Below are 18,124 nucleotides of genomic sequence, written 5' to 3'. Positions count from 1 at the left end.
TGGGCATGAATGTTCTGCTCATCCTGCCAAAGTATTATCGTGGCATGATCAGGAGTACCCAAGAGTCACAGAGCCAAAGAGAGAGAGAATTTCTGGAGACCCAGAAATCCCCAGTGACTTTAATGCAGCTGTCCTGCACAGCAAAGCTCAAGTGCCACAAAGCTGCCTCGTGTCTCCTTCACTGTGGAAAGGTTCTTTGGAAAAACAGTTAACTTTGTTCACAGCTTTAAAGCTGTGTTTTGAAAAAAAATACTCTGAAGTATTTTGAAACTTTCTAGAGACATTTTTTTAGACCAGCTAAGTTGGAAAAAATAAATGGTCCAGTGACTACTTGCTAATTCATCTGCATGTGCAGCTGCAAAATTATTTTCTGTGCACATAGTGCAAAACTTCTTCCTAAATATGAGGTTTAGAGACCCTTTGTGAGTAATTAACTAAATGTAGAAGCAAATCTGAGTTCATTGTACGCACTGCTCATTTAAGAAATGTTTTTGTGCACAAAGCCCATTAGTAAGTTTCCAAAACCTCCATGAATGTTAAACACTTTATTATAGGACTCTGAGCGCTTCTTATTTTACACAAAATCTAATGTAATCCCATGAATTACATTTAGCTTTCAATCTCTGGATAGCAAATTGCTATGTCACCTGTGTGCCACAGTGTATTCAAGTGCTAAAAATCTGGCTTTTGTTTATTATTTATTTAACGGTGAAGGGGAAAAAAGACCGGCATGGTTAAACAGAGAACTTAGGCTAGAACTTAAGGAAAAAAAGAGACCCTATTTGCTCTGGAAGAAGGGACAAGCTTCGCCAGGGGAGGTTCAGGTTGGACATTAGGAAGCATTTCTTCTCAGAAAGGGTCATTAGACATTGGAATGGGCTGCCCAGGGAGGTGGTGGAGTCACGATCTCTGGATGTGTTTAAGAAAAGACTGGACATGGCACTTAGTGCCATGGTCTAGTTGACATGGTGGTGTCAGGGCAATGGTTGGACTCAGTGATCCCAGAGGTCTCTTCCAACCTGATTGATTCTGTGATTCTGTGAACAGCTCTTTTCCTGTGGACTACACAAAAAGTTGAGGATATGCCCAAAATAAGTTGTATGCTGTTGATTTTATTCTACTTACTGGTCAAGTTCCATATAGTGTGCGGGGTTTTTTGTTGTTCTACTAACTGCTTTCCTTCTGTGCTTTTAGTCCTATGCTACATATCGTTGTTAGGATCAAGCATTGGAGCAGGCTGCCCAGGGAAGTGGTGGAGTCACCATCCCTGGAGGTATTTAAAAGATGAGTAGATGTGGTGCTTAGGGATATGGTTTAGTGGTGGACTTGGTAGTGTTAGGTTAACGCTTGGAGTCTATAATCTTAAAGGTCCTTTCCAACCAAAACGATTCTATGCTTCTATGATCCTGACTCTGAGACAATGGGAATGCAAAGCAAAGCTGCTGTTTCCATCAGTCATAAAGGATTGGCAGTCAAAACAATCAAGTTCCTGAGGATGTGATTTAGCCAGGACTGGGAATAAATGCCTTTAGTTTCAGTGGCTGTAGGCATGTGCCTGATGTTAAGAGTATGTTTAATTTGCTGAATTAGGTCAACGCATGAGACTAATGGACTCCTTCAGAGCCAGCAGCGTGATGCTTTCTATCCTGTATTACATGGGCAGTCAGTGGACGTAATCTGACTTGCCCTCACTGTCAACTAATTTGTGAAGAAGCATAAATCATGTGAGATACTCTGAGGAAATCTATGCTACCAAATGTGTGTGTGATGAAGGTGCTGATATTTGCACGCGCTGGGCAGCAGCCCTGGGCAGCAGGCTGGTGGGGCTGGGCTTACTGGCCCAGCTGCGTGCTGGTGATCAGCACGGAAGCAGAGTGGCACAAAAATGGATGAAAAATAGCAGAAATAACTGTTCAGCTTTTATGAAAATTTATCCTTTCTCTTCTCTTAATTCTTTGTTATCTGTTTGTTTGGAGAGATTGACAGCATAACATCATATAAAGTTACCTAATATATATTGCGTCTTATCCTCCATTTATTTCCCAATAAAAACAAACTATAGTCTTCATTATTATAGAAGAGTTAATCATTAACATCTGAGTGTTTTTACAACACCTGTACTTTATCTCAGAATATACAAAATATATCCATACGCTTCCATTTAAGGTGGTGGTTTACACTGTGCTTTGGCTGCGCTATCTGGATTGGTTGGAATTTTGTGCAATCACTATTTTACACAGTGGCAGAGTATCTGTGAAGTGGCTATCAATTGAAACGTATTTTGCTCTTCAGACTTGCTTTTGCAGGTTTCACAAAACATTTAATTAGTGATAATCAGCTTTTAACCAGCCAGAACACACTGATGTGATTCTCTCCCTCTCTCCCCCATAATTGTAGGCATCATCTGTACCTGTAAGATAAATTACTTGCAGTCTGGAGAACATCCTAGCCAGCAGGAAAGGAGAGAATAAGAATGTCATTTTCCTGGAGATAAAGAAGGTGTTGTGTATACTGTGATTTCAGTGAAGAACATACTTTTTCTTTCCTTTTCAGAATAATGGACCTGGAAACTAGCTGGAGATTGCAAAGTCTCCTTTCCCTTGAGGTTGCTGGTCAGTGGTCATCTTCCATCATACCCAAGAAAGCTAGAAGAGCTCCACGCTAACTTCTGTAAGGTTTGTTTCACTATGGAAGATCAAATGATTTTCTGGCTCAGGTTTTGTGAAGTTCGGCATCTGCCTTGGACCCACAATTTGGAAAAGGGATCATCTCTGGGGCACAGTTAAGAGACAGAAAAACCAGTCCCAGACAATGAGCACTTTAAGTAGCACTGGAATATTACTCAGCTTAACGACAGTGTCTGTTACGCTGGATTTTAGTTTGCATGGTGGTCTGATGGCTTGGTCCTTAAGCAGCAATTTGACTCTGAATCAGAGTTTGCCTACATCTGATCCTCTTAATGCCTCTGAGAAGGGTGAAGTCTCGCGGATGTCCGTGAGGGAGAAGAACTGGCCAGCCCTCCTGATCTTGGTTGTCATCCTGCTGACCATTGGGGGGAATATATTGGTAATTATGGCTGTGTCCTTGGAGAAGAAGTTGCAGAATGCTACAAACTTCTTCCTGATGTCCTTGGCAGTGGCAGACATGCTGGTGGGTATCCTGGTCATGCCCGTGTCACTCATTACAGTCCTGTATGGTAAGTGACTTCCCTTCTTGTTTGATTATACACTTTCGCAGGGAATCCCCTGAGGCTGCAGGCAATCTGCTTTGCCCAGTTTTTCATGTGTTAGTAGCTTGGGGAGTGTGGTCTTGGCCAAGGGTCTGTGCTGAGGTTCACGCTCTGCTGGGTGATTGTGATGCTCTGCTGGGAGCAGAGCTTGTTTCCATGCTGCTGGGAATGCTGCTCCTGGAGAGCATCGTAGGGGAAAGGGACCTTGGAGTCCTAGTGGACAGCAGGATGACCACGAGCCAGCAACGTGCCCTTGGGACCAAGAAGGCCAATGGCATCCTGGGGTGTATTAGAAGGGGTGTGGCTAGTAGGTCAAGAGAGGTTCTCCTCCCCCTCTACTCTGCCCTGGTGAGGCCGCATCTGGAATATTGTGTCCAGTTCTGGGCCCCTCAGTTCAAGAAGGACAGGGAACTGCTAGAGAGAGTCCAGCGCAGAGCCACGAAGATGATTAAGGGAGTGGAACATCTCCCTTATGAGGAGAGGCTGAGGGAGCTGGGTCTCTTTAGCTTGGAGAAGAGGAGACTGAGGGGTGACCTCATTAATGTTTATAAATATGTAAAGGGCAAGTGTCATGAGGATGGAGCCAGGCTCTTCTCAGTGACATCCCTTGACAGGACAAGGGGCAACGGGTGCAAGCTGGAACACAGGAGGTTCCACATAAATATGAGGAAAAACTTCTTTACGGTGAGGGTGACCGAACACTGGAACAGGCTGCCCAGAGAGGTTGTGGAGTCTCCTTCTCTGGAGACATTCAAAACCCGCCTGGACGCGTTCCTGTGTGATATGGTCTAGGCAATCCTGCTCCGGCAGGGGGATTGGACTAGATGATCTTTCGAGGTCCCTTCCAATCCCTAATATTCTGTGATTCTGTGAATGACCTATGAATGGAATTGGCACACCATTTTTTTTTATTGCCGAGACTACCCAGAGAAAGTGGAACAGTGACTCAGCTTTTTACCTTTTGGTTGGACTGCCCCAAAATTAGCTAGGACACAAGAGCTTAGGGAAAACCTGAGGAGTGTGTTTGTGATTGACCCAGCTCTAAGCCAGGTCAGAATCAGTCCTCGAGCTCCCATTGGTATCAGTGGGAATTGAGCAATAATGTGGTTAAGAAAAGAGGTGTACACTAATAGCATTCAAAGAAAAGCCTTCACTCTTGGCATTTATACCTGAGCTTGCCTTGTGCTCTTCAGGGGGTCATTTTGCCTTTCTGTGCCTCAGTTTTGCTATCTCTAACCTGAGAAACTGCCCTCTGTCTTAAAACACTGAGATCTGAATGAGTAAGCATTTATTTCTCCCCTACCATATTAGGGTCAGTGTGTTTGTGCCGAAATGGGGCATTGCTCCTGCACTCAAGTGTAGAATCACTGTTAGCACTTCAACGGAGTAAAATATAAAACACATCCAATTTCTCATCTGTCTGAGGCTCCGAATCAGATTTTTTTCAGTATGGTGCTAGGACTCTCCATCCCTGGATATTACAAAGGGGTATTGCGTTCGCCTCTGTATCTATGATTATCATGCTTGTATACTCACGTATCAATATAATGTGTGTGTGTTTAACAGGTAACACAATAATTTTGAAGTCTGTTTTCAGATTTTCTTTGAAAAGTGTTTGATATTTCTTGGAAACAAATAATGCTGTTTACTTAGAGATTTGATTAGAAATTCGTTTACTGTCCTATAAAGTAAAATGTGAGGATATTTATGTGACTTCTTCACTTGCCTAAATGATAAAGTCAGACAGAGATTCATTTCTAAAACACATTGATCAAGCACGCATCTTTCCAAAGCTTCTCTACAGTGAGTTAAATCAATATGTGATTTTGGTACGGATCTAGCCATTGAGATCTTATGCATAAAGCCTTTTATTCTGGGCTGTCAGAATAGTCCCATCTCTAAATCTTCTGCGTATTACATGTTTATTTTATTTTTAGCATTTTACTCCAGTTCCCTGGAGCTTGAAAGGGAGCATATAAATACTGAAGTATTTGATTGACCTGCACTTGCATAAATTCTGGGTTACCCAGTGATTCTAAAAAGGTGAATTTATGGAAGTGATCTTCCTACATACATACTTTCTTAGTCTTTGGAAACTAATGGAAATGGATTTTCTGTTCTGCCTAGAAAATTATTACTTAATCTCGTTTAAAGCATGCTGCATATTTAGAGGCAAGTAAATATCCTTGATCTGAAGAGGAATTGTAATTATTCTTCTTTTCTACCAGAGCACCAGTATTAGCTGTTGATGGCCCAAACACTTCTCCGCAGGCAAACGGCACTAAATAGATTTTTTTTTTGACAAAAGCTATAATTTCAGAACAGGCATGGAAAATTTGTGGAAATACTGTGAGAAATGAGACTAGCTGTTGTTATTTCATGGGAGCCAGGAGGCTGCCAGACCTGTGCTGGGTGCTGGCACTGCTCCCTTGGGCCAGCTTGGTAGCCCTTGCTGGGCTGGACCAAAGTGGGTGTGCTGCCTTCAGTCTCTGTGAGGGGAGGAGGAAAAGATCAGTTTGGGGAAAATGGAGCCTCAGAGGAACTTGTGGACTGATTTGAACAGGACTCCTGTGAAATCACTTTTCTATATTATTTAAGCTACTAATTGTGGAAGTAAGCAGCCAGGTCTGTGCCACTCCAGCAGCAAGGGGAGAAGGCTGCCACAGGGAGTAGGGAAAGTCTGTCCCCTCTCCCAAGTGATTATTTGCGAATTCATCCTGAAAATAAACACTTGGTTTGATACCCAGAAGCTAAAGGGCACGGACTGACTGGGTATGTCTGAGAGAGGACCAAAGACTGAGGTTGTGTCAAAGGGTATTGCTCCTCTTTAAATCTACCATAATATGCAGATGCCCTTTTCTGGGCATCTAGAAAAATCCCTTAGGATATAAGACTAACAGGGCACATCAACAACCTCAGCATTTGATGGTTCATGTAAATAAAATATTCATGTAGGAGCACAGAGGAAAAGCAGGTTAACCCTGTCACTCATCACTGCATACAACTTGGACCAAATACAGCCGTGTCTTCCTCAGCTTCACATGTGCTGGAGTCATCAAGCTTTTCAGAGTCGTATACCTATTTCTAGTTTTGGCAGGGAGTGAAGGCAGGTATATTGTATATTATACTCAGCTTGGTAGAGCAGTTCTTATGGCAACATGGGACAGCAGCTGGAAAGGCTCTTGGCAGAGTTGTAAATTAACAAATGCTGTTATTATAACTGACAGACTCCAAAGATCCATCCCTTATTCCTGAGTCTGTGTTATCTGGTGTCATAAGCAGCATCTCTGCACTATTACACACACTGGTTTTGAGGACAAAATCTGGCCTCTTGTATAACACGGTGTCCTGGTTTCATTGGGATTTGGTTTCAATTTGAGGCCAGCCATGGTGATCAAGGCCCTCAGCAGTTAAATCCAGGGCAGCTGACCCAGGCTGGCCCACAGGTGTGTTCTATATCATTAACAACAAGTTCACTAAAAAAGGGAGGTCTTGCTGGGAAGAGGTGGGGTTTTTTTTGCTCTCCCCTGTTCTCATCTTCCCCCTTTCTCATTCCTGGAGCAACTTGCAAGTGCTCTATATGTAAGTATAATTTTGTGTGTTTTCTGTTGTTATTGTTATTGGTTTCTTTATTTTATTAAATCTGTTTAACTTCTAACCCATGAGTCTCCTTCCTTTTCCTAATTCCCTTCCTCAAAAGAGGAAGGGGCATTGGGTGATAGGAAAACTGTTTATTGTTTATCCCTGGGTGCAGGCTAAATGAAAATACACAGGGTTTCTTGGTTTCCTTTGAGCTGCTGTTTTTGGAAAAATGGTTCTTCTTATAGCAGCCTGCAAGCACTCTGGATGCCACAGTGGCCAGTAGGACAGTGGACTTTATCTTGTTTTATAAGAGCTAGAGGTCAGGAAAACCAAACATATACAAATCTTTAGTAGGTTTTCTATTCTGTTTGACAGGGTAGCACACAAACCAGTATTGGTGATTAAGGGGGCAAACATCTACACATTAGCAGAATTCCTCTGAGAAGAACCAGAGTTCATGGCCATGGACTGAGCAGGGAAAGCATTACTGCTTGGAGACATAATTGTGAATGTTCAGTCACTTTTACTCTGTATATTTTAACCTGTGCATGCTATATAGTCTACATATTACAACTCTGGGCTGTTTCAAAAGCTGCTGTACGCTGTACAGAGAAATAAATGCAGCACAATTCTTCCAGATTTGTAGAAGTCACTTTTAATTTATGTAATCAGAAAGGAACCTACATCTAATAAATAGAAGAGTGATGAAGTCGCTTTTAAGTTACCACATCATCTCTCTCTGCCCCAGTGACAGATTCTAGTTTGCAGAGTAGGTTCATTTCCTTACTTTTCAGCTAATAACGTAGATGAAGTAGATTTCACTTCAAGCATAACTAGAAAATTGAATAAACACCCTTCACAAAGACTTGTGGTTTTCTTTTCTTAATTAAAAGAAGGAAAAATCAAGTTGTCAGTTAATTCAATAATCTTATTACAAAGGAAGGGATGCCAGGATGCATCATGCTGGATTTTTCACCAATTAGTCAGTGCTCCAATATATTTATCAATTAGTCTTTCTTAAATGTCTTGGACTAATCAATGAGTTGCATTTGACAACTTAGAATGTTTTCCATGACATGCAGTTCCAAAAGAACTAAACAAATTAGTATGCTAATTAATAATCATGTATTGAGGAGAGTAAATGAGAAATTAACATCATGTTCAATCTCAGTGGAGAAACTTCTGATTAATTAAAAATATTGGTCTGATAGGGTGTCAGGTATTCTGCACGTAATGGAGCTTCTGACAACACATGGCGATTGTCTCCTCACCTTGGAGCATTTTAGGGACAAACAGTAGTGGGTTTGCATCGTGTCTAGTGTTTATGGGCAAGAAAGAAAGGGCTGCTCTTTGTCTACTAGGACTAGTGAAGGAATGCAAGAGAATCTCATCAGCAGATCTGAGTAGAAATTACAGGAGGTGTCAAACTTTCTTTGTTCTAATGAAATGGGCTCACACCTGCCAACAAGTTGCCAGACTGTGGCCAGCGAGTGGCCAGCACACTCATCTGCGACTCCAGGTGCCCAGGCTTCTCTCTTCTCTTTGAGTTTCAAAGAAACACTGTAATGCTGGCAGCTGGGCGCACCTTCCAGGAGGGCTGGTATCAGATGCAGCATCCATTAGGCCCAACTGCTGGAGTAGCTTTGCATCCAGGTTATTGTTATTATTGTTAATTATCATCATTGTTATGTGGTGACAGAGATAGGCTGAGCACTTGCAGCAGACTTGGCTGTTTATTCCCCTTGCAGAGGGAAGGGGGGGAGCAGAAAGAGCTGTCGGTCGAACAGCCTGTTCTGCAGTCTCGTTTTGCGTTTTGCCTGACCCTGCCTTGCCTTTCTAGGGTGGCACTTGCTATCAGCAGTGAACATCATGCAGAGAGACCTGATCAGGCAAGGCAAGGACAAGGTGTTGCTGAATAAGTTCCTGGGTGCAGTCAATACCTGAAAGGACAGATGGAGGGTGCCTGGAGTGTTTGTAATGCAGATGTCCTCAGCAGTGCCAGGGCAAGCTGCGCACCTTGATGATGCCGGGTATTTTCTGAAGATGCAGCAAGGAGCAATGTGCTCCTTCAACACTGGGGCCATCTGCTCTTTTTTTTTTTTTAATTTTATTTTTTTCCATGCTGATTTCTAGTAATGACTCTCAAGGTACAGGTTAGTATTTACTGCTGCCAACCAGCTACAGGCACCTGTGCCCAAATGCTGTGTGGGAAGAATACACGGAGTTAAATAAAGTTGTTGTTTTGGCCCTTCATTCTCAAAAAAAAAAAAAAAGGTAGAAAAAGATGAAATAAGAAGTGGTGTTTCTTATACTGGAGTTTCATTGACTCTTAGTGTGTTAATGGTTGTGAGTTAAATGACTGCAGTTGTGGGTATGTGTAAGTGACTGTGTCAGTCCAGCTGGATTAATTAACAGTCTTCCCTTTCTGACAAACTACTGGCTTAGTTTTTAGCTAGTTATTATCTAATCTAGCAATTATGACTGATGTAGCAAACCGGTGAGATCACCCTGCATTATTTTAACAGAACAAGTTGTGCTTAAAATCCACCAATGGTCTGGAAAAATGGTAAACCCAAACTCCATGAACGGGCAGTGGGCATTTTGTCCAGACCTGTCACACACTGCACTGCTTTGGCGTTGTCCTCCTTGTGCCATGTTATCGTGGGTGCTTCCCCGTGCTGGGGCAACATCATCCCACTGGTTCTGGGCTCCTGGACCCCTTGGGGAGTACTGAGGGGGTCACTTTCCTCTCCCAGCTTGTTTAACTGTCTGTGTTACTGCCAGTAGTAACTGCTGCTCCATGCTCAGCCCTGCTACTGATGGGGTCAGTTGAAATTTTTAGACATTCTGGGATTTTGGAGCCCTCCCAGCCTGGCCGATGGGCCATGGTGCCTGGAGCCAGGGCTGGCGCCATGGCAGTGGAGAGCAGAAACACCATGTTGAGAAAAGGAGTGAAAACAAGCACACTGTCACCAAGGCTTCATCACCAGAGAGCACCGGCAGCATCTCCTGGCACAGTGGAAGCTCGAGGAGCTCTTTTAACATAAATATTTATGAGGTTTAAGCATTTGGGCACTCCAAGGGCTACACGGATACTTACTGTTTCTATCTATACTGTAATGAGGCTTTAAATATTTATATGATTGATATTAAGTATTAACATGATTACTGTCAGGAGAAAGGTGAGATCTCACCTTGTTAAAATAATGCCATTAAAAATTATGCCAGAGGTACACCACCTTCACTCAAGAGGAGCCAGTACGGAGCAGTACTGGATCCCATACGTGTTTGTTGCCTTTGATCAGTGAGCTGGGATGGTGGGAAGGAGCAGAGGGAAAACAAGTTTTTTATGGATTACAACCAGGATTCTCAGAGAGCTGCCAAAAGAAAAGAGAAAGCAAAGCGAGGGACTGTCATAAGAGCAGTGAAGTCAAGGCAAATGCTTGCAGCAAAACCCTGGGAGTGAGGGTAAAAGCTGTGGGCTGCCAGCCCAGCCACGGTGTGAGCCAGTGCCAGCTGAGCTTCTCAGAGCCTTATAAACATCCACCTCTGCCCTGAGAAAATTTGATTTTGGCAGCAGTTCAGGTGCATTTATAAGGAAACTATTTTTAGGGATGCAGATGGGCCTTAGTTCTCTGACCTCCAGAAGCAAACACTGTTGTTCTGAATACAAACCCTGATGTCATGGAAGTGATGCTCAGAGAGCGGGATCTGCTCTGCCCGTACTACTAGTAGTACAAGGTACTAGTGTGACACTAGTGGGGAAAGTGTCATCAGTTGAGCAGTGCAAAGCACTTTGAACTAAAGACCATAGTGCTCTGTGGTACTTCAGAGTCATCTTCTTGCTACTCTTACTAAGGCAGAATTATTTTTTAAATTTGTCACAGGAATTTAACTTATTCTAGCCTTTTTGTTATTCTTTCTCATTATTTTGACATGTCTTTTTATTGATGTCTTGTCTGAAAATCTCCTCAAGTTTTTTGTATTCTTATGAGACATGAGAAATCAAACTTGATATTTGTAGAATGGCACCAATATAAGCTGGATACAGTCATTTGGACTGTTTTTTGTCTAACTGATGAAATTCCACTTGTTCATCCAAGGAGAAGCCCCATCCCCAGGACTTTCTCAACAGGCAGGTTGTGTGTGACTCTAGTGCAATATTCTCCATTGAGATAAACACTTTAAATTAAATTAGCATGAATTTGTCTTTCATTTTCTCAATTAATTTCATAGAAAAAACTGCTGGACACTCTTCAGGAAGGCATGTTGCAGTCTTGTAGCAGCTATGCAAAATAAAAAATTGTGGTTTTTTTTTTTTTAAAAAAAAAAAGGGCTTATCCCTTGGTGAAAGTAGGTTGAGGTATTTGATTTTTTTGTTGTCTTCCTCTCCATTGTCATGCAACAATCCAAAGAGAATTAGGAATATTGGGTGGGCCAGGAATGTAGAGGAAGCACAACTGATGTCAAACCATGGATGCAGCTAAGCAACAAAAAGTGTTTACGTGGGCACAGCTGCCCCCTGATAGAGAGACACAATGCTTAAACTTGTTTTTATTTTCAGTAAAATAGCATGTCATTGGTAACATCTGTACTGATTGTTCCTATTGTCTGGGAACATTCATTTGACTGAAGTGGCTTCTTCATACACTCCTTTGTAAGCCCCCTTGAAGTTTTAGTTCTCATCAGGCTGAGCAAGAGAAAGATCAAAAATGAGCAGCCCATAAAACTGGAGAAGGGCTGTCTCCACCTCTCCCATGATGAGCTACTGCCATGCTATGTAAGACGAGACACATAGACAGCACTGATGGTAAGATTCTGGTCTAGGAAGGAGATAGTGAAAAGTCAAGCTTACATCTTGTCTTTCTTTCTGATGAGTTTCTCCTTTTGAGATGATGCATGGATTTTGGTTTCAAGGCTTGCAAGCAAGGGAACAATCCATAAATAAATTGGATAAATTCAAGGAAGCAAGTCAGGGAAGTGTCTGCTGACTGCAGAAAGACTGTTGTCAGTTAGGATGTTTCTTTTAATTACGTTAAAGCATTACTTTGAGTTGGATTTGACTTCTGAACAGTGTCTCAACCTAAAGTTGGGTAGAGTAAAAAGTGCTACAAAGTGCACTTTGTTCCTCTGGAAAGTAGTTTTGCATCACTTCTAACACCTGCAGTATCTTCTAGTAGATTAATTTATAACAGTGTTTGGTGTTTAACCTGCCATCACTTCTTTGGGCAGATGGTAATGTTTTTATCAGTAACTGAGCTGTTTTTTCTCTGTGTGCTGCAGCTGCATGGACAGATTTAGAAAGCTTGTCACTTTTAATATAATAGGAACCAGCCCCACAAAAATTCAAATTTTAGTAAAACCTTGCCTTGCATTTTAAATTCCTCCTGAAAAATTCCATGGGACCACTGGAAATCTTTTGTATGGAAGCTCTTTTCTCTCCCTCAGGACAAATCTGTCCCTTCCTTAGCAGGCCTCTGCGTGGCAACAGCAGCTGGTAAATCTGCAGCATTATCATAGCAAGCGGGATGTGACAGCCAGGAATATATTTCAGTATATTGGGAGGGAGAGGAGCAGGCAGGACTCGCTGGCAGTGTACCCCAAGTATTGTCTGCATTGCGTCCTTGGAGATCCTGTGCCCCACAAGAAAGGATCACAGGCAGCTCCCTGTGTCAGCGGCTCCCGCTGTGTTTGGCAGGACGATTTGAATCTTTCCTCCAAACTGTGTGAGAGTGCACAGCCACACCAAACCCCAGCCCAGGCCATGGTCTTTGCTGCCTGCAATGTGTAGGGGCCAAAGCCAGAGCACCTATTGTGGGGCAATGATGCACAGGTGCAACCAACCGTAACTATCACCCAGCCTCTGCGATATTTGGATATCCATCTTACCTGCACTGCCATCTGTTACCCAAGGTAGGACAAGTGAACTGAGCATTAATAACTGGCTATAACGAATGCACGAGTGTCCCTTCTGGGCTCTCAGCAAGGCTTCATTAACTTTGGTTACAGACATGAAGGTCATGTTGCACAAGGTGTACCGCTCTGCGCTTTCCTTCTGCAAATGAACGCTGTTATTCTTCATTACGCACTCTGGAAGCAAATGCTTTACTCAGTGAAGCTCCTGCTCTCCTGTAGCTGCTCTGCCGTAGCTTGTGGGAGCCTGGGCTCTGTTGTGCTATAGACCACTTGATGCCTTGTGTTGCAGAAAAGGGGGGAGCAAGGGCCTCTCGCCAGCCACCGCTCTGGAGACATGTAGCATCCTGAGCGAGTGTGTCATGGCAAATAAAACTGCTCAGAGTGCTTTTGTCTAATTACATTTTGATTAAAATATGGTGTGTTGCCAAAACTGAAAACCTGTAGAAGTGTATCCATGTCTACAGTGCTTCTCCTGGGAATCTGGAAGAGGAATGGGATTATTCTCGTTGCCGGTGAAGTATTTTTGCAGCATGTGGGAGTCCAAGTCCCCCTTCTGCCAGCTTCATGATGATCTGTTGCGCAAAAATTAAAAATTTAGCCAGTAACATAATAATCACTAGGGTGTATTGGACTATATTTCAAGATATAAAGTAGAACTTCTGTTTTAAAAAATGTGTATTTTTTAACATAACTCTATTCTTGCAAAAATCTTCGAAAGTTCACGTTTATTTTAACACTGAATGAAAACAAATTTCCAACCCTGGAACACTGCTGAGAAACTCAAATGCCGTCCTCCAGCGTGCTCGAAGAGCAAAAGCCACTCCAGCACCGTGAAGCTGTGAGATCCAGTGTGCGGTTTGTAGGCGTGTGCTGTGAGCTGGGCAGCTCTCAGGAGCCTGTGGGAAACAGGAGTTGGTTTCTATGGTCTGCAAGTGCCTTCCTCCAAGAAAGGAGCTCAGCAGATCCATCTCTGACAATGATGAAGACAGCTATGTCTGAGGATAAACCAGCTCACATGTTAGCTGTTCCCTGCAAGCTTCTTGCCTGTCACTTTGGAATGGCTTGGGTTCGCTTGCACGTGGCAAGTCTTTTCTTTTTCAGGAGGAGAGTAGAAGACCCCTTGCTTTCAGTCTCCAATTTTGCTTCTTGTACTGCTGAGCTCTGGATGAAGTAGCAAGGGGTTTGCTGTTGCAAAGAGGATTTTCCCCAGGGTAAATCAGTGCCAGCCTTAAGAGCGAGTTTGAATGGCGCCTTTCTTACCTGCTGTGCATAGGGCCTGGCAGTTTTGTGCCAGGTCCTTATGACTAATTTGAGCTCAGCTATAATCCACATTGTAGAGCATCAGTTTATGGGACTCTGAAGACCAACTTCTGCTGTCAGATACAGAGGCAGAACTGTTACTATTTATTTTTTTACCAACTGCCAGTTTCTTGTTATTTCTTCACTCTGCGCTGCCTGTATATCATCTAGCTCTGGCTTCAGCCTGCTTCTCAGTGTAGGCAGAGGTATTCTTTATTACCCTCCCTGTGTTCATTCTCATTGACAAGAAAATCTTGTCTGTATACCAGCTTTAGGAGAAAACACGAGAGAACAATAAACATTTCAACATATGTAAACATGCTTTTTTGTTCCTCCTAACCTCTTGCTGTTAAGCAGCCAGCTGCTTAGCCTGCTGTGGTTTAATGGAGCCTTTAGCCTGTGATCTTCCAGAGATGATGTTGCTGCACGTGGACATCAGGCTGCTCAGTCCAGCACTGATGAACACCGCACAAAAATTTCCAACAGCTTCTGTTTCTGTAGCTTTCATCACGAGGGCTGGTTGTGGAAAAGGTTGCATGGCTGCTTTCTGTTGGCTGCTAGAGCATTTATTGATTGCACACCCTTTGAATCAGCGTGTCTTACATTTAATTAAACAACACCTCTGCAGAGAAGTCGAGGGGATCACAGAGCCCCTAGGTATGCACTCAAGAGCAGGGTGCACATCAGGGTGCTGTGCCAGCATCCTAGCCTGGCAGTGATGGGTGCCAGGTGTGAACGAGCCACGCATGTGCTGTTTGATAGTCTCGGCGTGTTACAGCCCTCCCAGGCTGAGAGCTAATCCTGGCCTTTTTCAGGAAAAGGTGCTTGTGGCCCCAATTTTCACAGATTGTGAGGGATGCTGCAGAGACTCAGCATTTGCCCTGTGGGTTTGACAGGTTTTTTCATGGATGGAGCCTCTTGCAGAAAGGTCTGAACAAAACTGGTTGTGCTAATCTGGACAATGCTGCATGGAAGCATGAATCCATATTTCTGAGATTAAAGGTGACCTATCAAGTAGAAAACAGAAGTCTGTCCTTTTAGAAAACCAGGAATGTTAAAGAACACCCTAGATTTTATTTTCTAAATGTGTTACTGCCTCCTTTGCTTTGATCAGTGGCAGCAGGCTGGAGGTAGGTAACATTGTGATTTTTCCCCTGTGCTTACATGTGGACCTAGGGAATAGCTTCCTACAAAATGCGCCGGGGCGATCCTGACCATTCTAAAGTCAGTGGGAACACTGGCAGCAAGTTCAGAGTGGCTAGGGCTTTTGCCAGAGCACTTCTGTGCCTCCTCCAACCTTCTTTACACTCCTCCTGCCTGGTCATGACTGTAGCTCTTGACATGACTATGGGAGCATCCTTCATCTAGGAGGGTCCCAGGTGTTTCGCTGCTCTCCTCTGAGTCTAAGGAAATCTCTTCTGCCACTGCAATGCAGCTCCCTTCGTGGCACTGCTGTTTAGTAACATCGTTAATAACTCGTTATGAGTTATGTTAAAGCTTTATGGTACATAAAGACACTGAGCTACTGCAGTCATATCTTACATCTTCCAGAGCCTGTTTCCTTTCAGGTCTGCCTGCTGTTGGGATGCTGAAGCCAGGATCTGTATGTGTCAGTGTGTGGCAACAGAAAGCCATGACAAATCTCTGAGCACCTTATTACAAAATCAAAAATTAATCTCTTTGCCAACCTCAACTTTCTTGCAAGAAGCAGTTTTTAAATAGAAAATCCTAACACTGCAGTGTGAAAAAAGCAGAGCCTCCATGTCCCTTTGTACTTTGTAAGACATATATGTGCTTTGCAACTTTCTTTCAAAAGTCGATAAACTGGGCTGCTTTCCCATTGCAGTTTTACCCAGGGGAACCTGTTATCAGTATTTCCTCTCTCACAGCTCTACCAGGCCACAAGTCATCACTAGGTCAGTTAGGCCCATCATCTCTAAACCAATTAATGCTGTGGTCTGAAATAAAGCCAGAAGCTAATTGGTAATGAGAGCATGTTGCAGAGCAGGTTCTTGTAACAGAGCCTTGGTGGGCACTTGCTAAGTGGAGGAAGGTTTTTGGCACCACTTCCAGCACCATGGCTCAACTTGAGATGTGGTCTCACCCTAAAACACACCATGGAAGCAGTCCTAGGTAAGTGCTAACCGTGTAAAATATCACCCAGGCATCTCAGTGAGGATGTTTGCTTGGATGTAGCCTCTACAAATATAGCAGAAAAGACCAAGAGTCCACCTTTCTCCTCCTCCCAGGTTCCTGAGAGGTGAAGGGAAATGTTAAAATACTGTAGGTGACCTCAGTGGATTAACTCCTACTTACACTAGTTTAGCATATGGCCTTATAGTTTTCTAGTTTACCCACAGCATGTATGCTGCATCCAATCAGGGAGCTATTTTTCATATTTTAGACACTAAATTGGACAGACATGTCTTGCCTGCCTGGTGTAATTGAGAATTACCCATCCAGAATAAACCTTTTATTTTCAAGTATGACTCATTAGAATGATTTTGAATGGCACACATTTAAATGCTGTTATTTAATGCAAATAAAGATTTAGATCCAATTATATTTTTTATTTCTTCCTTTTGCTAAAAATTTTTGGAAGATGCAACTGGTTTTAAAATTCACAGGAATGTAAAGCCCCCAAAACCTGGAGTGTGTATAGTTACGTTTCTGTTTTACAGGAATACTGATGTCAGTTTAAATACAGCAGCAGTTTAATGCTGTCAGTGCAATCTTCTCATGCCCAATTTGCTTCTAGATCAGTGAAGCTAAATGTGCTTTAATATGCATGAATCTTTGTTTACTTTTTATGACAGTAGCCTGTCAGATCCAGTAGTAGCTTTGTAAGTGCATTGACTCATTGTAATTAACTTGTATGAGTTTAGTTGAAAAGATATATAAACTTGCATGCTTTGTGGCAAACCAGAAACTGATACAAGCCAGAGAAAAGCAGAATTGTTATATATAAAAAGAAAGACCCTATGATGCTAAACTGTTCCAGAGATAAATTTGCTGCTTTATAAAGGTGTCAGGCGGATCATGGAGACGACAAGTAAAATGAAGACAGCTGATGTGTTTCCCACAGACAGATTTAGCCTCATCTGAAAGGAAGAACAGCACCAACTCTGGGCACTGGGACCATGTGAGACATGACCACCCAGAGTCTTCCTTAGGTATGTTTAATCCCCTATTCTTAAATTTAAGCTTTAAAAAAAAGAGAAAGGACTTAATCAGAATTGCAAACATTTTACCAAGATTGAGTTCATTTTAATCTATGTCATTGTACATATGTATTTATATGTGATAGCTTCTTACAGGGACTTTATCTTAGATATGGATGCTCGTCTCAGCCTAGGTGCCCCTTTGCAAAACTCGCCTGAGTTCGGCTTCGGCTGTAGCTCGGACCTCCCTCAGTCTCACAATCTGTTGGCCATCTGGAGAAAGACCCAGTTAAAATGTGTACCACCTCTCCAACCACACCACAAAGCTTTGTGCTCAAGCAGCATCTGCTCAGTGAAAAAGGGACCTGCATGTGAACTGACATTTGCTTCTATTGATTTTTGTAAACAGTATGATTTTTTTTTTTTTGAAAAAAAAAAAAAAAAAAAAAAGAAGGGGGAGGGGAAGAGAGAGCGGAATAGTAAATTCCATGGAATAGCAGAGTGGAAAGGATAGCAACTCCTCTTACTCTTTACCCAAACATAAAATTAACTTAGGAAAGTGGGAAATAAAATATTCTCTATTTTAGAAGCATCATATGTGTGACCTGAGCAGCCTGGCCTGAGCTGTGACAGAGGAGTGCATCTCAATGGCTTCATCCATTCTGTCCACCCCGAACACCACATACCAGTTATTACTTTTTCTTCTGTTTTCTCTTACCTGTAAAAGCCCTTGCTTCCCCTCCTAGAAGGTGCCTGCAGCTAAATCTAGCAACACTTTCACAGACCAAATATCTAGGACGTATTATCTCATGCTGAGAAGTTGCTATCTCTTCTCGCTCACCCCAGCAGAGTGAAACTGGGATGCAGAACTAGTTAGTAGCATGTGTGTTTCTCAGCACTTGCCAAAGAGCAGTTATCCAGGAACGGTCCTACTTGC

The 18,124-nt window shown here is 42.8% G+C and overlaps 1 protein-coding gene across 1 annotated transcript in view; it reads left to right on the top strand.

The window, feature by feature from the left end:
• Window positions 1-2,811: 2,811 nt before the first annotated feature.
• The window catches only part of HTR2C (5-hydroxytryptamine receptor 2C), a 42,236-nt gene continuing 26,923 nt past the window's right edge, over window positions 2,812-18,124 (top strand). Inside the window, exon 1 of the mRNA XM_068412069.1 lies at window positions 2,812-3,196. Within this exon, the coding sequence (XP_068268170.1) occupies window positions 2,812-3,196 (385 nt within the window). The remainder of the gene's footprint in view (window positions 3,197-18,124) is intronic.

Source organism: Nyctibius grandis, chromosome 13, assembly GCF_013368605.1.
Source record: "Nyctibius grandis isolate bNycGra1 chromosome 13, bNycGra1.pri, whole genome shotgun sequence".
NCBI lineage: Eukaryota > Metazoa > Chordata > Aves > Nyctibiiformes > Nyctibiidae > Nyctibius > Nyctibius grandis.
Note: the sequence above shows the minus strand (reverse complement) of the source record. Positions and strands in the feature narration are given on the sequence as shown.